At 37.3% G+C, this 20,362-nt stretch overlaps 2 protein-coding genes across 3 annotated transcripts; both read right to left on the bottom strand.

Moving 5' to 3' along the window:
- Positions 1 to 1,025: 1,025 nt before the first annotated feature.
- Positions 1,026 to 12,486, bottom strand: LOC114472667 (riboflavin transporter 2-like). Of its 2 annotated transcripts, XM_028461986.1 has the most exons (6): positions 11,516 to 12,486; positions 9,759 to 9,885; positions 8,624 to 8,853; positions 3,707 to 4,736; positions 2,546 to 2,669; positions 1,026 to 1,928 (listed from the first exon to the last, which is right to left on the bottom strand). In XM_028461986.1, exons 4-6 carry the CDS (start codon positions 4,717 to 4,719, stop codon positions 1,716 to 1,718), a joined length of 1,350 nt encoding a protein of 449 aa, XP_028317787.1. In that variant the 5' UTR covers positions 4,720 to 4,736; positions 8,624 to 8,853; positions 9,759 to 9,885; positions 11,516 to 12,486; the 3' UTR covers positions 1,026 to 1,715. The 2 variants fall into 2 exon arrangements, with proteins under 2 accessions (XP_028317787.1, XP_028317786.1); XM_028461985.1 differs by lacking the exon at positions 9,759 to 9,885.
- Positions 12,487 to 13,636: 1,150 nt separating this feature from the next.
- On the bottom strand, positions 13,637 to 20,362 carry LOC114472166 (solute carrier family 52, riboflavin transporter, member 2-like). The gene is made up of 4 exons (XM_028461306.1): positions 20,096 to 20,362; positions 17,178 to 18,018; positions 15,048 to 15,171; positions 13,637 to 14,309 (listed from the first exon to the last, which is right to left on the bottom strand). Exons 1-4 carry the CDS (start codon positions 20,223 to 20,225, stop codon positions 14,094 to 14,096), a joined length of 1,311 nt encoding a protein of 436 aa, XP_028317107.1. The 5' UTR covers positions 20,226 to 20,362; the 3' UTR covers positions 13,637 to 14,093.

Raw genomic sequence — 20,362 nt, 5'->3', positions numbered from 1 at the left:
TTAGCCCCTTTTAGGTATGTGCATTATATTTGCAGTAGTTTTTAGGGTCTAATGATGGTGCTAACTCAATTTTTTTTTTTTTCAAAATTTAAAAAAAAAAAAAAGCCTTGTTATAGCCTTACTTTTTAATTTTGTGTGATTTTAGTTTTTTGTCATTTTTTGTGCCTTACTGCTTTCTTAGCCCCTTTTAGGTATGTGCATTATATTTGTAGTTGTTTTTAGGGTCAAATGATGGTCCTAAGTCAATTTTAATTTTTTTGATATTTTTGAAAATAGTGCCTTACTATAGAGCCTTATTTCCAAATTTGGGTGCTTTTTTTATTTTTTATTTTTGTGGCTTACTGCGTTTTCATCCCATTTTAGGTATGTGCACTATGTTTGCAGTAGTTTTTAGGGTCGAATGATGGTCCTAATTCAATTTTTTTTTTTCTAAAATTTTTGAAAATAATGCTTTACTATAGCCTTACTTCCGATTTTGGGTGATTTTTTTATTTTTGTGCCTTACTGCATTTTCAGCCCATTTTAAGTACAGTGTTCTATGTTTGCAGTAGTTTTTAGGGTCGAATGATGGTCCAATTCAATTGTAATTTTTTGGAAATTTTTGAAAAATATGCCTTTACTATAGCCTTACCTCCTTTTTGAGGCGTTTCAATTTAAATGCAGACATTTGGACACTCACACTTTAGTTTTTCATTATAATGAGAACAATTACTAACAAATGAAAACTAAATAAAAAACAATCGATTCTAAAAAAAAAAATAAAATAACAGATGATCAGTTGACAGGGATTTGAACCAAAGACTCTGTAAATGGAAATCCAAGGGTGATGTCATATGGAGGTAGCTTTTGTCATTATTGTTCAAATGAAAAAAACTTTCTCAATCAAAAAAGTTTACCACAATCAAAAAAATATATTTTTTTAATCAAAGAAAAAAAAGTGTTTAAATGCAAAAAAAATAAAGCAATATTTAAGACAAAAAAAAATATTTTTTTTTATTGAAAATAACCTTTTTGTACATGGGCCATATTATGGGAAGTCATTTATGTCTTTATTATTCAATCAAATTAAAAAAAAAGTGTTCAAATGCATACTCATACACAAAAAAAGTGTTAGGGTTAGTAAAATTAAATAATGACAACAAATATACACAAAATTACTCATAACACACAAAACAACAACAAAAATCCAAATATAGGGAACATTTGCAAAATGAGAGAAAAATACACAAAGCGACCTCAAGAACACTAAATAAAACAACACATTACATCAAAGACATATGACATGTCAACACAAGCACATTGTTCTTCCCTGTATTAATGCTCAGAACGGTCATTATTCTGACATGAATGTTGATAATGTGTCCATCAATCAAAAAATCACATTTTTGTGGCCCCGCTGTGGTAAAGGTTGGTCACCTCTGCATTAGGCCATTCAGTTTAAAACTTGTTCATACAGAACACATTTTAATCTAAAATATTCATGTATCATCCCACTCTTCTGTTCACTGATGTATGATGGAAGTTCACAGATGCAGTTCCCATAAGGGACCAACAGAAGCATGGTAAAGCAATCAAGAGAAAGAAGCAAAGATGCACCAACAATGTATGAATATATTTACAACTATAAAAACAACAATAAATACTCCTAATGTATAACAGTCTCTGCCTGTGGCTACAAAGTTGTTCCAGAGTGTTCTTTGTGCGGTCACCTGAGATCATTGAGGACATGTGGTGTTGCAGGGGTCTCCTGATGAGAAGAACTGGTAGACGCTGACCAAAGGGAACATGGTGACGGCCCCCAGCAGAGAACCCAGCTGCACCACAGCTCCACAGCACACCAGAGCAGAGTGACCTTCATCACGCAGCATCACCCCAATCATCACCTTCACATAGGACAGAGAGAGCACGAAGAGCACCCAGAACAGCACCTGTGGAGACGTTAGCATTATTAGCATTAATACCATCAGTGATATCATCACCACCTGCATTATTATCATCAATAATATCATCATCATCATAATCATCACATAAGGGCTTGTTAAAAATGGAATTAAAGGTGAATAAGGTGCCAATGTCCTTATGTGTGTCTGTGTTAAATTTAAATGTTACATTTAAATGTAAATCTTAAATTTAAAACTAAATCTAAATGTTAAATCTAAATCCAAATGTTAAATATAAATATTAAATCTTAAATCTAAATCCAAATGTTAAATATAAATATTAAATCTTAAATCTAAATCCAAATGTTAAATATAAATATTAAATGTTAAATCTAAATCTAAATGTTATTTGCTGTGAATCTGGTCCAAAGGAACATTAAAAAAATTCACATACGCTTTATTTATTTTAGCATGCACGACTTTACAATCGGCGCCCCATATGTGTGCGGTGGACGGGTTTGTACGGGATGGATGTTTTATTCATTTTTATTTTTAACTTTGTAAAAGCACTTTAGGCTGCATTTTATTGTATGAAAAGCGTTTTTTTTTTTTTTATAATTAAAAATTGATTTGATTTATATTTGCAGATTGAATAAAACACTGACTGTCACAGCTCCTCCAGCATCATGATGAACCATCAGTGGACAGGGACTCAGCACAGCCATGACCATGATGTAAGCTCCCAGTCCACTGCCAATCCCAGTGAGAGCTCCCATCAACACCAGTGACCTGAGGGAACACACAATGTTTGCTTTCAGTAGTCGGAGTCAACACAACTTGTCAGGAGGGGGCGTGGCTTAAGACACAGGGAGGACCATAAGTCCACAAAACACAGACCCACATAGCATTCCATATTAATAAGAACAACAATTTAAAACAATTTAATACTAAATAGAAAATAACAGAGCCTAAAAAATAAAACAGATGTACAGTGGACAGGGATTTGAACTAATGACACACAACATAGTACTCACGTTACTGTAATTGAGTTACTTTTATAAGTATTTGTATTTTTTTAGTATATTTCTAAATCAGTAAATTTACTTGCACTTAAATACATTTTGAAAGAAGTAAAGTAATTTCATAAATTTTTACACCCAACTGTTACTGAGTAAATTATTATTTTTAGTTTTAAAATGATCAACGGACATTGGGAAACTACAAAAAATGAAACGACCAGACAACAACTAAATGCATCACATCGTAGCCGAGCAATCGAGCAGGGTTGGGCAGCTGTGTGGTGTTTCAGAAGGGCTACAAAACGGCCTTAGTAAGGGTTCTGGTAGCTTTTTGAAAACACTTAATTTCCGCTACTTGACTTCCATCAATGTCAAGTATAGAGGTAACCCTAACCTTAACCCTTTTTGCTGCTGGTCGGATGAAATACCGATGAAGGCCGGACGTTAAGCTACAATTCAGAAGCAAATAAGAAGAAGGGGGTGTTTCTGTTTTTGAAGGGGATGTTCCCACTTACAAATCAAAACACCCCTTTTTGCAGCGGGCCGGATGATACTGGACCAATCAAATTATGTATGACATACTTGAGTACAAGTACACCTAGTCTTTACACCTTCGCCTACGATCTATCAAAGTCTTTGATGTTTAAACAAAAATTCTTATGGATAATTATAAGATCTGTAGATTGTGTTAAATTTTGGCTCTATTTAACACAGTCGATCTGAACAGTTTGCAGTTTTACGTCAAAAAAGCTTCACGTACGTTGTGTAAAGAGACTTTGCTGACTCCACTCTGCTGTGTGCTTTCACCTGATTGGTAGAAACATGGCGATGAAGCAGGCCACGGGGTTGGAAACGGCGGCCAGAGTGGCGGACAGATGATAGATGTTGTTCCCGTATGGAATGCACGAGTACGACTGCACGGAGGGCAGAACCACGTTGGTCAGAGCGTTGACCCACGCCAGAATCCCAAAGATGTAAAGCACCTGAGTCCAGCTGTAGGTGCCTCTGCCGAAGCCGCTCCTCCGCCTACGGTTAGAGGGCCCGTGGGGGTCCATCATAGGCTTCTGCTCGGCACAGTTCTGGTTTTTCTGAGCTTGCTGCTTAGCGCTGTTGGCGTATCGACCGTTTGGACGCTCCCTGGCCACAGACGGATGGTAGTCGAGCAGCAGGAACGAAACCAGGCAAACAAGCATCATGGCGCTCAGGAAGAAGAAAAAAACCTCCACGGAGAAGTTTGCAGGCTGGTAATGAGCCTGGAGGCCGGAGGTCAGGGCACTGCTGGTGTTACTCAGGGTGTTGTTCAGACTCTCTGTGCTGTTGAGGCAGTGAACCACGCCCACACCCTGGATCAGAGCCACAATGGCGGGCAGCAGGCCACTCACGCCTTCACCGATGTAGTACGTAGTGAGATACTGAGGCTTGAGGCGCATCATGAAGGGCAGGAACGTCACGGAGGAAGTGCAGTCCACGGCGGCCAGGAAGAAGGTCAGAACCAGGAGGGCCACGCTGCGGGGAATCCCGGCGACCATCACCTTCTCCTTCCAGAAGAAACCCAACAGGAAACTGGCCACGGTTCCCACGGCGATGATCACGTATATGACCGCTGCCTCGTTCAGGGCCCCAGGGCGGAAACGGTGCATCAGGGTTACGAACAGAGGCCCCACGTTGGACATTTGGATGAGAATAGACAGGTAGGAGGGAAGGTACCAGCCCTCTGGGATCTGAGGGACCATCAGAGGAAGCTCCACCCACAGGCCGTTGATGGAGACCCAGGAGCCCATCCCAAACAGGACGGCCAGGACGTGAGTGAGGAGGGACATGATGAAGGTCAATGTCTCTGGAAAACAACACAGGACATTTTCACATTGCACTCTAAACTTAAAATAATTGTCCTTCCCCACCCCTTCCATTGTCCTACCCTGACTCCCTCTTCCCCGTTCCCCTCACTGAAGTGTAACACTGTCCTCTCGTTTTGTGTTCTCCCTCTAATAAAGTTTTTCTTACCCTGGTCACAATTATGCAATAAAATACATGTATTTATTTCATTGCAATAATAAAAAGATGCTTAGCTGTTGCAGACGAGGTGAAGAAAATAAGAAATAAGTTTTACCTCCTTGATAAATGTTGGAACATATAGGAATGTTTTATCCACAATCTGTTCCATTGAAGAAGTAAATGTAAACTCAAGCTCAACTTGATCTCAAAGTAAAGTGTACATTATAACTTCACAGACAAGTTACAATGAACATTTAATCACAGGCATTTCTAAGTGAACAGTGTCACATTTTATTTAATATTTAAAACAACTGCCAAACATTGATACATTTGTGTGAGAATCCTGTTTTGCTGCCCTCTGCTGTTCGGTTCTGGGCTTCACTTTTCTCTTGCATCTGCAATTCTTACTTAAAACGTGATCATCAGGGGACAAAGTAGGAATAACTGGTATTTTTATTGAATATTTACACTCACAGCGGGGCCACAAAAATGTGATCGTCTGATCTTAGGGTCACGTTATCAACATTCATGTCAGTATTTAGAATAATGAGCAATTTGATCATAAACAGGAAAAAACAAAGGGTTTGTGTGTTGCTGTGTTGTGTTTTGGGAGTAATCCTGTGTATTTGGTTGATGTCGTTTTGCGTATTTTTGTTGTACTTTTGTGTATTTTTCTGTCATTTTGTAAGTTTTTTGAGTCACTTAGTACATTTTCTTTGTCTCTTTACACTTAATGTGGTCTCAGAAACTTTTACCCACGGCTCAGATTGGACTTCTTCTTAGATGCTAACAGCGGTTAGCATACATCTAAGGTATTAATTTCTTCTCTGTAGTGTGGGTCAAACAATAAAGAAAACAGTGAAACCCTTCCTAACCATCATCATCTGTACTATTCTAAAATTTTATGAAATTTCTCAGTGCTTCTTAATAAAGCCAGCTGTGCCCTAATCTGGGCTCTCACTCACACCCAAGGACCCGCTGGACTCTATGGCCTCGGTAGTCGAGTGCATGTTACGTCATCAGCTGCATTCACACTAACAAAGCTACAACACAAGGAGCTAATCTACTATTTAGGTTTTATTGTGTTGCCCAAAACACACAAACAGGTAAAGCCTTAGACTCACAGCAGTGGTTCTCAACCTTTTCAGCCCCCGACCCCCAAAATAAATGTTCCAGAGACCGGGGACCCCCACTGTGCCTGAAGGTGGTTGAACACAGACATGAACATTGAAGAACAGTCATGTGGAGACAGGACCATCTATAAGGGGGAATAAAGGGCAGAGATTTTTGGGGTCCAGCCATAAAGTCAGTAAAATGATGGTTTATTGTTCTATGAATCTGTGATAACCACATTTATTTATTCATCTGAATAATATCCACTGTTATCCAGGAAGTTTAATATTATTTGTGCCATAGTATATAGTCATCTTAAAGATGTAAATCATTGTTTTAATTATAATCAAAATGGGTTAAAAGTGAACAAAAACGGTGGAAAAGGTGGTGAAATAGGATTTTAAAAAGCACAGAAATTGGTAAAAAGTTGCAAATGGCTAAAAACGGACACAAAACTGTCAATATTTGGATTAAAAGTACCAGAAATGGGGGGTTGGGGTAATGTAAACTAAAAAGTAAAAACAATTTAGTTTAAACTGGCAAATATTGGGCAGGACAAATTGTGAATGTGGTTAAATTGCCAAAAAAATAAGCATGAAATATGGTGAAAAGAGGTTAAAGGTGACAATAATGGGTCAAAATATGCAACATTAGGTGGAAAAGTGGTGGAAAGGATTTATATGTAAGTGCCCAAAATGTCTTGAAAGTGGAAAAAATGTGCAGAAAAGGCATTGAAATTTGATGGAGAAGGGGCAGAAATGGGAGTAATGTAGCAAAAATGCATTAAAAGCAGCAAAAAATATGGCAAAAAAGTTAAGAAAATAGGTTAAAATATGAAGTTTGGTGTAGTTGCAGAAAAAGGGAAAAAAATAAGCAAAAATTGGCTCAAAGTGTTAAAAACATATTCATGTAGAGGACGACCCCACTATCACCTACAAAGTCAGAATGGCAGTTGTGATTACTGTACACAGCGCATGAAACTTCCTAGGTACATGTGAAAGGTCCCGGGTTTAAATCCTGGACAAGCCCCCAATTGTTACGTCCCTTTATATATAATTTCCCCATTAAAAAAAACAGGAATATGCCAAAGGGGAAATAAAAAGAGGTCCACAACCCACTTTTGGGCCCTGAACCATGAGTTGAGAACATCTGTTTGAGGCCATTTACACTTCTTATTTTTCCGAATTCTAACTTTCAAGGCAAATGTGTCAAACTCAAGACCCGGGGTGCAAATCTGGCCCTTCAGAGCACCCACTTCAGGAGAAAGAGAAAATGACAGAGAAAACATGAATCATTGTGTAGATTACCATAAAATTTTGTTGTAAATTGTTGAAAAAAATCAAAATTCTTCCAAAATCCTACAATCAATTTTTCTCAAATTATTTTACAAAATCTTCTGAAATTAAACAAAAATTGGTCAGAAAAAAAATTTGAAATCAAAGGACATTTAAGTATCTGTCACTTATTGCTAAGATATTGCTGATGCTTTCCATACTATACGTTTGATTTATTACTGGAAGTCTATTCATGTTAAAAGTGTTTGTTTTGATGCCTAAAACCTGTGACCCACTTGTGATCAAACTGGTCCGTATTCTGCCTGGGAACTAAGTTTGACACCCCTGTTTTAAGGCAATTCCTGATTTTTAGGCAATTTAATTTTCTTGGTTCACATCATCAAACTGTTAAAATCAGGCACTTTTTTTTCTCTACTGCGTATGATTGAGAGAGAGATTTTTGCTCATGTTGTTGATGTAATGTGTATGTTGATGATTTTAAATGTTCTTATTGATTTTAAACAATTGAATGTTTTATCATGTAAAGCACATTGAGTTGCCTTGTGTATGAAATGCACTATACAAATAAATTTGCCTTGCCTTCCCTCTGACCTTTTGATAATGGCTGTTGCTGAGCTTCTGTTTCTCCACCTTCTAAACCAATCAGGAAAAACAAACAGCCTCACAGATTAAAGCATTTAATCAAAGGTAAGGGGTTTTTTTTTTGGTTACAGTAAAAGTCTGCTGATGTATTCATCTGAATAAAGTTTAAACTTCTGAGTAATGTGTCACCAGGAGGAAATAAGTCTTACTGTATGTCAACGCTTTTCCAAAGATGAATTGATAATTGACATGTTTGGGTAAAGTTCACCTTTTTTTTTCTTCCTCATTGGACTCCAAACGTGCTTCACGTATAACGCCACGTTTTGTGTAGTTTGTTCTTTGTTTAATCTGATGTCATGCAGGCACACATGTAAAGAAAACACGACCTCCTACTGTACGGCTGAATTCTACACAAGCTGAAGAAACATCTGAACCATGCATTGATGATTATTATTATAAGGCTTTAGTCTCTGATTGGTAGAAATAGGATAAAAAAATTCACATGCATGTGTTAGAAAAGAGGCTTTAAAGGAAACATGACCAAACCTCCCCAGAAACACAATACAGGTTAATACATGTGTATTTTAAGCTGGAGAACAAAGATTGTAACATTAGAATTTTTAATATAATTGAAAAAGGAATGACATTATTTAACATTTTTCACCAGTTCTCACATTTAAATGTGAGTGAAATAATAATAATTAAAAAAAAAAACAAATACATTGCTGCAGATACTCACATGCTGTTTGCTGGAGTCTTTGGGTTTATTTGAAGCCAAAGTCCGGCAGTAAACTTGGTGTGCAGCGAGGAATTAAAACCCTCCTCAGGGGGCGAGTGGGTGTGAAAGAACACAGCCAACCATGACCCTGGTTTAGTTAACTGGTCATTGTCTCAAACTGGGATGATGGCTGGACCGTCGGCAGCTCTGGGCCTATCAGAGGACGTCACATGTCTTCTGTTGTTTCCCCCCTGGAGGAATTTTTAAAATAAATGTTCAATAATTCTGCATAAGCAGGATCACGGGAGCAGAGGTGAAAATATGTGCACTTCTCACTTACATAACGACACATAAAAACGGCTTAGAAATCTTATATAATCGTCTAACGAGAAGAAAACAGAAACAAAAGCAGAGGAATCAGCTGACTGAGGGGCTTCAAGGAACCATGTGGAAAAACAAACACCTCCATTTAGACTCAAACACAAACAGCTAAAGTTCCACAGGGATCTGCTTTGGGTCCCTTGATTTTTAGACATTAATGATTTATAACACTTGTAACAAGAATGATGTCAAATAATCCATTACTACAGAATACTGCAAAAAACATTTAGTACAGGGGTATCAAACTCATTTTAGTTCAGGGTCAAATATGGACCAGTTTAAGCAAAAGTGGGTCACAGATTTTAAATGAAAGAGTAATTTCTACATCAATTTTGCACGTCCACGTATAAATTATATATCGTATATATAACAAAGTATGTGAGTATATCGGTCCCTGGATGACTTTTACTTAAATTTACCTGATTTGGGGAATTTGGGGACATTTTGTGGAATAATTTAAGGAAAATTTACCAGATTTTGGAAAAATTGAGAGTTCTTTTAACAATTTGAGATTAAAAATAACTGCTGTCCTGTGATAAAAGAATTGGAAAACTGAACCTTGCAAATATCGTGGATTTTAATGGATATTTTGTATGCGGAGGGACTGAGATATCTACAACTGAATTAGTTGGAAATCTACAAAATGTTAATCATTTTTACTTTCTCAAGCGGGCCAAATTTAGTGCTCCTAAGGGCCGGATTTGGCCCCCGGTTAGACACATGATTTAATAGATAAAATCACAATAAATATCCATCCATCCATCCATTTTCTTACCCGCTTATTCCCGTTTTTAACAGGGTCGCGGGGGTCTGCCGGTGCCAATCTCCGGCTCTCATAGGGCGCTTGGCGGGGGTACACCCTGGACAGGGCGCCAGTCCATCACAGACAATAAATATCATAACTGTAAAAGAGATCGATTCAGGTGGTCATTTTCTGTTTCTATTCTTGTGTGTGCCAACATGATTTCCACACTCTTTTCGTGCTAGGGACTTTCAAATTCAGCTGTTTCGACTGGAAGTTATTTTATGCAGATACATCTTATTATAAATAGAACATTTAATTCAGCGTTTCGTTTATGGTTAAAATAATAAATCACATTGGAATTCATGAAATAAAAATTGTGCCACATTAATTTGTGCAAGCACTGCAAAAAAAAGGAGGGAAATTGTGCTGCAATGCACAAAAAAATTACATAAACCCATTTTTGTAAAGCTTGAAAAGCTTTCTACCCATCAAACCCCGGCCTTTTTGCTAATATGCTAACCACGACCGTGTTGCCTTCAGATGACGCAGGATTTGTAAAATACTTCAGTTAATTCCAAACACAAGAAGCTTCCATCACAGTTTGATAGTTTTAATGTTCACCAAACATCCCTGTGCTTTGATTAGCATCAGGGATGCTAAAGACATAGAAAAACAAACATTTCAAAGACAATTAATAGATTTAAACCAAAAAAAAAAAAAAACAAGGGATTGTCTCCGAATGGCAGCACATGTTCTCTATAAACGTTTAAAAACGTATAAAAGTTGATGATAAAACCAATTTGATTTAGCAGCTTTGAGAATATGTGCATCTCTCCCTCCTTTTAAGGCTTCTGACCAGTTTTTATTCTTATATTTTAACTTAAAACTCAAGCTTTGGTCCCTGTAATTGTGTTAATATAAAATATTAAAAGTGTTTTCACACAAATACTAAAAAGTTTGATAAAGTGATGCTTCCTTTAGTTTGAAGACTGGGGTTTCATTCCAGTAGTAGTGACGTTATTAAGGCCTCGGATTTATTGTGATCACAAAAAACTTAGAAAAAGCCATATGACACATACTGTGGCCACGCCCACATGTTTTGGGACAAAATAACGCATTTTCACAATGACTTTAATGAAAAATGTTGGTAAACGTGTAGCAAATGTTCAGGTTGGATGAATGGACGGATTGAACGCAATCAAGAGTGGATTCATTCATCTCACATTTCTGTAAGATGGAATAATCTAATTAACAAGTTTAACCTTCAATAATTCATGTTGGTCAAGGTAGAAATTTCTCGTTGATGAGGACGAGAAGAAGATAATTACCAACTACAAAAACAGGCGGGAAAACTGTGCAAAGTTCATCCATTCAACTGAAAATGTGTGAAATGGGATTTAAAAACCACAGAAATTGTTTGAAAGCTGCAAAAAACAGACAAAAAAAAAAAAAAAAAAGAGTTAAAAAGGATTCAAAGTGTCAATATTAGATTAAAAGTGAATAAAATGAGGGGTGGGGGGCTAATAAGGAACAATCAGTTTAAACTGATTTATAATGGGCATGACAAATTGTGAATGTGGTTAAATTGGCTAAAATATGCATGAAAAAAAGAGGTTAAAAGTGACAATAATGGGTCAACATATACAACATTAGGTGGGACAAGGGGGGGGAAAGGTTTATAAGTGCGGAAAATGTTTTGAAAGTGGAAAAATGTGCAGAAAATGCATTGAAATATGATGGAAAAATGGCAGAAATGTAGCAAAAATGCATTAAAGGAGGAAAAAAACCTGTTTCTTGAAGGCATCGGGTGACCCCCTCCTAATGTCTCGCAGCCCCAAGGCTGAGAACCTGCAAACTTCCCTCAGGAGGGTTATGGAAAACAGTTTGAAAATCCAGTCTTCGAACTGAGAAGGTGCATCACTAACAACTGCTTTTATATTCAACAAACTGAGTAACCAAAGACAAACAGCCCTTAGTTCACATTAGGTGATGAATAACTTTCTTTCACTGTAGATCATAATCCATAAACTACAGAGGACGTACAAAGGCACAACATTCATTTATTTTAATCACTCCTATGATGGTCCAGACTGACAGGGAATGACGTTCCCGGTCCTGGAGAGCTGCTGTTCTGCATGTTTGAGACATGTATCTGCTCCAACACACCTGAATGTGCTGAAGCGAAGAAAAAGAAGTGAACATTCAACATGTTTTCCAGGTAGTTCCAGACTGAAGAAGAGTTAGAACAGCAGGACGTTTGCATTGTTGGTGAAGGCAGTCGTTGGCACAGCGCAAAGGTTTTTACGTTATCAGCAGCTGCACACGTGAGCTGAGCAGCATTTATCAACACAAGCTACAGGATGTAAACACTCGATTATTAAAGGAGCTGTAGGACCTTTGATTTCATCCTTTTGTCCTCGATGGCAACAAAAAACATGATTAGAGTATACACATCAGGAACGTATATCAAATTATGTACTTAGATATAGAAGTGTCATCATCACAGATATGACCGTTTTATTTTCAGATGTTTTCCTTTAGTGATAATTTTTTTTAAAAATGTCCAAATCAATTTAAATTTAACAAAACAAATACATTTAATTGTACTAACATATGCATAACACGTAAACTAACAGTCACTAGGTGTCAGTGAACGCACCATCAGACCTTGTTTAACTACCTCACTACTCAATGCATTTTAGCTTAAAGTTGATTGCACTTTATTTCCATAAAACATACTGGGTAATAATTTTTTTTAATTCTCTTTTTTAAGAATTAGAAGCAAAAGTTAGTTGTTATTTTTTAATTTAATTTGACAGTTTGATAAAATACCAGTTGTTTTTGATATTGGTACTTGAATTACAGTTAATTACCATTTACTTGTTCTCACAAGTTTAAAAAAAAAATAAATTAATTGCATTTCATACCATTTTGTACTTGTAAAGGTCAAATTTGTAATTATTGATATTGCGTTATATCGTGATGTATATCGTATTGTTGGATATATCAGATCGTATGACACGCACAATCTTGAATCATAAAATTCATGACAACACACACCCCTATTAGAGCTGGGCAATATATCGAGATCCAAGTTTTCTATTTTCTTTGTCTGTTTCAATTTTGTAAAGCGTCTGAGTTTTTCTGAACTACTTAAAACGTATGTATTATTATTGTTATTATTTTGACTATATAGAAAATTACGATATCACCTATAACAATACATTTTTATTTTATAGCTTATTTTGTATAAAAATACCAGTTTTAGGAGTTGATGCTTTCACTACTTCTGCACAGTTGGAAGTATTACCGAGTGCATTCTAACCCAGATCTACCACTAAACAAGCAACACTACAGAACTCACTCACACGTGCTGTCCCTTAGAGGAGAATGAGCCAAAACTGGCACATACTGTGCAGCTGTTTGTTAGCAAATTTAACTCAGAATTATCTGTCTGTTAAGACTTTGAGTTAAAATAAAATATGTATATTGTATATCACCCAGCCCTAATCCCTATTACGTACTGTATGTGTATTTAGTTTCCACTCTAAAGGAGAGTGTTATCACTGATGTAAACAGGAGGTTGAGTGTGTGTAATAGGGCTGGCCGATATGCACAAAAATGCATATCTCAATATTTTTTCTCTAAATGGTGATATACAATTTAAATCTAGATATTTTTAACTCAAGAAAGATAATTCTGAATTAAATTTGCTGATGCAAAATCCTACACAGGCACATTTATTAAACAGCTGCACAAAATGTGCTAGTTTTTGCTTTTTCTCCTAAGAGGGACAGCACGTGTGAGTGAGTTTTGTTCTAACTGAGCTTTTCTTGTTGTTCTGAGATGTAGTGAAAGCAGCGACTCTTAAAACGAGTATTTTAATACAAAATAAAATAGAAATATATTGTTATAGACAACATTCTAATTTTCTATATCGCCAAAATAGAAAACTCGATATATCTTGAATGTCGATATATCGCCCAGGCCTAGTGTGAAAGGCAGCAGCTCCTCCTAGTTTGGCTTCCAGCTGACTGCAATTAACTAAAAACTGAAGGAAGAAAGAACATTTAAAAATGTGAGTATCAGCAGCCGGAGAAAAAAATGTAGATCATTGATGTTGTGCCTTTGAGCAAACAGCATCTCATATGATGCGCCTTCAGTCGTCCTGTTACAGAGGAGCTTTGTCACACACACGAGGTGTTACTGCATCATGTGCTTCTCACAACGTCTCCATTCTCTGGGAATGTTTACGTCACTAACTCAGATTCATTCTTTTCTCCACAAAAAGTTTCACCAAAGTTCTTCAATAACCGTCCAAATAAAAGCTGCCACGTCCCTGAGATTTGAGCAAACCGCACACGTTCACACGTGTACACAGTTGTCCATGCACTCCTTAGCTCTGGAGAACACGTTGTAGATGTTTACCAGCGGGAACATGGTGAGGGCTCCGATGAGCGAACCGGCCTGGATGGAGATGCCGCACCACAGCAGGGCGGCGTGGCCCGCCTCGTGGAGCAGCGTGCCTACAACCACCTTCAGGTAGGAGAAGAGGCCGGTGAAAACGATCCAGGAGATGACCTGCAGGGGGCGCACACCAGCCAAGGAGAATACTTTAAATTATCTTTATTTTATTTTATGTATTTTTATTTAATTATATTTATTTTATTTTATTATTTTTATTTCATTATATTTATTTTATTTTATTATTTTATTATTTCATTTCATTTTAATTTTATTGTTTTCATTTTTATTTATCCTTAATCTGTCTATTTGTTTATTGACTTTTCATTCATTCATTATTTATTTTTTTATTTTTTTTCAAATCAGGGAGAATATATAATGTAGATGTATGTGTGACAGGTTATTTAACTGGTATCTAAAATATACACAAACAATTATCAGTTATCAAGCTTTTATGATTAAAAAAAAAAAAAAAATTTTTGTTTTTTTGGGTGTTTTGAGACACCCTCATCAAAGGTGGCCAGCTACAGGGTGATATCAAGCCTGAGCTTATGTCCCATAACGGTTTCCCACTCTCTCCTATTTGCAGCTTTAGGCCACTGTCTGCGCCCTTTGATCTTTTGTCTGCTCTTTGATCTCTTGTATCAAAGTATTATTCTGTTAAAACATCTGTTCAACAGCCTTAAATGTTCACTTATGCGCAGATGCGTCATTTCTATATTTCTCCTTTTCCAAAAACATGCAGTATGATAGAAAGCGCTCACAGGACAACAATAGAAACCAAAGTCTGAATGTTTAGTTTGATGCTTTAAGAAAAAACTGAATTAAAGTGAAATCACTGGTTTTATTACTCACCACTAAGGCCACACCAGCGGTGTCTTCACGGAGCGGAGGGCACGGGCTGAGCGCGGCTAAAGCCAGGAGGTACGCAGCAAAGACCCCTCCTGCCAGGGAGAGGACGCCCAGCCCTGAGGATGACCTGAGGACCAGAGACACATCAGAGGAGGAGAACTAAGTCTCAGACAACATCGGAATAAACTGTTTCCTCTTAAAACATATGAATTTGTTTGATTGATGCCCTCATCACTGTAAAACTGGTTGATTACTGACGTTAGAGTCACGTAGTAAATAGCGCGGCTAAATAACGTTCCCAGTTTGTGGATTAAACATTGTTAAGTTTGGTTTTCTGAGACCCGTCGCATTAAATCCTCCAAAATGTCGACCAATAATGTGTTCAAAGAGAAAAAAAAGTGTATTTTTGGTTTCAAATTATAATAAAAGTGATATTTATTAGAACAGGAACTGAGAATACAAGGATACATCTTAATAATCAGGGTTGGGGTCAATTATAATTGTAATCGTGTAGGGTTGGGAATCTTGCGATACGATACGCGATACAAAGCTCACGATAATGATTATCTCATGATATGACGATACTGCGATTATCGATATATTGGTCAGAAATCAATCTACAATAATCTATGACATAAGAAAAAAAAGATTAAGTGAAAAAATACAATTTTTATTTTACATCTCTGAAAGACAATAAATTGAAAAAGTGTCCTATGAACAGTGACACTATTTTAGCGCAACATTTCTGTAAAGAAGTGTCAACATACCAATGTAAACAAATAAGTATCTCCAATAGTGCTTTATGTAAAGAAAAAAATGGGGTCTTTATTACCAGTGACACCATTATAGTGCAATATTCCCCTAAACAATATATTGGTTCCTTCAACAAACAGTGACACAATTTCTGTGAAGACGTACCTGCACATTTTAGTGAAAAAGCAGAAAAGCTTTAAAAAAATAAATAAATAAATACATTTAAAAAAAAAAAAAAAAATCAATTTTTAGCGCGAGCATATCGATAATCGATTATGCGGAAAAATATCGCGATATATCGCCGTATCAAGATATCGTCACACTTCTACATGTAATTGATAATTAATTACAATTATGATGTAATTATAATTACAATTGAAGAAATTATGTTGCTGTTGTAGTCATAGTTGAATTGTAATTGAGTTCAGATAATTGGGATAGAAATTCTATAAAAACTACAATGTCAACGAACGCAAAACTGGGGAACCATGTTACAGTTCTATGGCCTACACATACTGTACGTAGTTAATTGGCTTGTTGCACCGGGCAACGAAAATGTACTTTCGTACTGGACGGTGTGAGGCACAACACTTCCGGTCCAATGACGTGAGCCACTGTGAGCGACCGTGTCCCTGACAGCTGTCGCTGCACTGTGCCCCATATGCCGTGTTTTGTATTTTTGACAGTACAGTATGTGAAGGCTCTTCTGAATGTTTATGGAGCTAACTAGCAACTTAGCTGTAAGCGCGTCAAGCTTCAACAAAATCTGCCCCGAGACAGAGAGAGAAAGTGGGAACAGACGGAATAAATCACTTATTAAAAACATCTGCTGTGTGGACGGAGTGTGTGCGCTCTGATCTGCTCCAGCTCGGCTGCTTGTGTGTGAGCAGAGGTGACAAGCCTCTAACTGTCCTCACAGCAGTGAGTGACACGTGTAAGGTTCGTTTTTTTTTTTTTTTAAATCGTAACCAAGGTAACCAAGAGATGAGAAACAAATGAGTTGACAGATAATATTTTTGAGTGTATTTTACAGCTGATTTAAGTTATAGGTCAAAACTGACCCGTTATCATAAGAGATGCTAACAGAAAGCTAACACAAGAGGATGATTAAGTTTTATGGGCTTATTTATGAAAGGCTCAGTAATTGTAAGTCATTTTAATTGAAATTTAGTAATTGAGAATGTAATTGTACTTGATTTTCAGGGGAAATAATAATTTTAATTGTAATTGGAAAAAAGGCCAGTCAACGTAATCATAATTCAGTTTTAATTGAACGTGGACAGTTGACGATGTAACTGTAATTGAAAAATCCAATTGACCCCAACCCTGAGTGTAATAATGGACATCGTAATGAAATTTTGATTAATTGCACAGCCTTACCTGAGGATGACAAACATGGCGACAAAACAAGCCAGCGGGTTGGCGATGTTCCCCAGCACCACAGAGAGGTGAAAGGTCATGGGGCTGTAGGGCAGGCAGGTGAAGCTCTGCACGGACGGGAGGACGCCATTGGTCAGTGCGTTGGAGACGCCTAGCAGAACCAGCAGGTAGATGTTACGTGGCGTCCAGAAGGCCGGGGCGGGGGGCTGCTCCTCCGACGCCGGCGTATCTCCGTTCTGCAGCTGACACGTTTCCTCCTCCTTCGTCTCACCTGCGTCCAACGCCTGCGGTGGAGCGTACTGCTGCTGCTGCTGTGACTCAGCATTCCTCTGCGTCAGAGCCCAGAAGCTGATGGCTGAGATGAAAAGCATGACAAACAGAAACCAGAAGAAGTTCTGGGCCGGAAAGTTCTCCTTCAAATACTCCGGATGCATTGTGCCGTTCACGTCTTTGCACTCCAGCTTCCCCACGCCTTGCCCAAGGGCTACGATGCAGGGGAACAAGGCGCTGAGGCCCTGCCCGATGAAGAACGTACGGATGTACTGAGGCGGGTACCGAAACATGAAGGGCAGGAAGGTGACGTTGGAGGTGCAGCACACCAGGGACAGTAGAAAGGTGAAGAGCAGGAAGGGCAGCGACCTGTCCTGCCCCCCTATCACCACCGTGTGCGACCAGAAGACGGCGAGGAAGGCAGACGTCACAAACGCCAGCGCCTGAATGCAGTGGATGAGCAGACGCTCGTTTAGACGACCTGGAGCACAGTGGTGTGTGACGGTCACTGCGATCGGACCGAGGTTTCCAAAGGCGATCAGGACAGAAAGATAAGCAGGAAGGTTCCAACCTGGAGCAAAGCAGCGAGAAAAACCAGTGAGATTACATAGAGCTGGGCCAACATTTATATCTCAATATTTTTACTCAAATTGGCGATATATAGTACTGTAAACCCGAACGTTCAAAGTAATTCAATAGATTAAGTAGTTTATGCTCAAAGTTATAGAAAAAGTTCCAACTTAATTATGTCACGTTGGTGTAACATGTTCTTCCTTTATTTTTGAGTAACTTTATCTAATAATTTTTGAGTAAATAAAAGCATAATTTAACAACACAATCTAAGTACAACTTAATAAAAGTAATTACATGCTAAGAATGATAAAGTCCTACTGTTTCAAATAGGGATTATTTAAAAATAAACTTCACTCATAGCACTTTAATTTAATGGTTATCAAAAAGTACAAGTAGCCAGTCATCAAACATTTTAAGTTCTAGAACATTTTGACTTTTAAGTTAATCAACATAAAAAATAATTGAAGCAATCGATTGCCTTCATTTTTTTTTAGTTCTGGTAACTTATTCGGGTTTGCAGTATACGATAACTTGTGCGTGTATCAAAATCAATCAAAATACACAATATTACAACAAAAACACAAGTTAACAGAGAAATGCACAAAAGAACACAAATACTTCATATAAAAATGCACTATGGGACAACAGTACACAAAAAAAGATGTACAAAAACCTACAAAGAGAGAAATACACACAAAAAAAATAAATACACAAAAGGACGAAAACAGAAAAAAATGCACAATGGGACAACAAAAATACCCCCAAAAAAAAAAAAAACTACAAAAATTTACAGAGAAATGCACAAAAAAACAACAATAATCAAAAGGACACAAAAAGAGAAAAACTGCACAATGGGATGACAGAAATACATAGAAGAATAACAAAAATACACAGAGAAATGCACAAAAATGAATACAAAAATACACAAAAGCACAACAAAACACACAAAACAAAAAAACAATGCGCCAACAAAAATTCTGGAACATACGTACCAAAAAAAAAAAAAACACAAAACGACTCAGAAAGATGCATTACACAAAAAAATAACAAAAATGCACAAAAGAACAACAATAATACATTGGACAACAAAATACACAAAAGGAGTCAAAAATAAAATAAAATACACAATGGGACTGGGACATTTATTAACAAACAGCTGCACAATGTGTGTCACTTTAGGCTTTTTTCTCCAATAAAGGACAGCATGTGTGAGTGAGTTCTGTAGTGTTGTTTGTTTAGGGGAAGGTCTCAGTGATCCATTTAACTGTGCTTTTAATGCTGGTCTGTGAAGTACTGAAAGCAGCGACTCCTAAAATAAGTATTCTAACACAAAATAAAAATATATCGTGTTAGGCGATACTGTAATTTTCTATATCGTCAAAATAGAAAACTCAATATATCTTAAATCTCTATATATTGCCCAGGCCTACATTGTTAACAAATGTTAGAAGCTTGAACTGCATTTTAAATTGAAAGTTGAGCATTTTGGGATGAAATGAGTTTAACACCATCCGTAATTTATGTTACCGACTTAAAAAAATATACATTTATCTTATCAAATAAAAAAATGAGACAGGAAAAAAGTATGATAAAAGTTAGCAAATGTTTATGAATGACATGAATCTTTGAAGTTTTAATTAAAAAATAAGCAGAAAAACAAAGTTACCTTGACGTTATCACACTTGCGCATGCGCACCCGGAAGCCGGAATATGGCCTTAAAAAATAAAATGCATGAATGAAAAGATTGACCTAATGTTATCCAAGTATGTATTAAATAATATTTAGACGTGTGCTAAATAAAATAGCATGCAACAAATTCAGTTTTGGTTTCAGCTAAAATAAATAAATAAATAAATAAATAAATAGAGCTAGTGGAGAAAAACGTAACTGAGATAATAAGCGTAGAAAATTAGCGTAGAAAGATACGTTTTACATTTTACGTGAGATTACCACCTGGTTTGAGCTAAAAGCTTATTAACATTTAAATAAGGGAATAATTGCCCGTGTTACATTAAAGGCGTGGATAACGAAGGTTGCCGCGGGTTACGGGTGTTTTTGTCAGCGGGACTCTGACCTTCGGGCAGCTCGTTGACAATCACCGGGAGTTCGACCCACAGACTGTTGACAGAGACCCAGGAGCCCATGGCGAATAGAGCCATGAGGCCGTGAGTCACCGCAGAGCTTCTCCAACACCAGCCCGACATGACGGCGCTCAGTCCGGGGCAGAAAGACGAAGGAAAGCCGGGAAACAGACAAGTTTAGGCGATAACGAGCCAGAGCAGGAAACAGTGAACACACCACAGCCAGTCGGAGACGAAGGATGATGACGCACAGTGCTGCC

The sequence above is a fragment of the Gouania willdenowi genome, chromosome 11 (assembly GCF_900634775.1).
Source record: "Gouania willdenowi chromosome 11, fGouWil2.1, whole genome shotgun sequence".
NCBI lineage: Eukaryota > Metazoa > Chordata > Actinopteri > Blenniiformes > Gobiesocidae > Gouania > Gouania willdenowi.
Note: the sequence above shows the minus strand (reverse complement) of the source record. Positions and strands in the feature narration are given on the sequence as shown.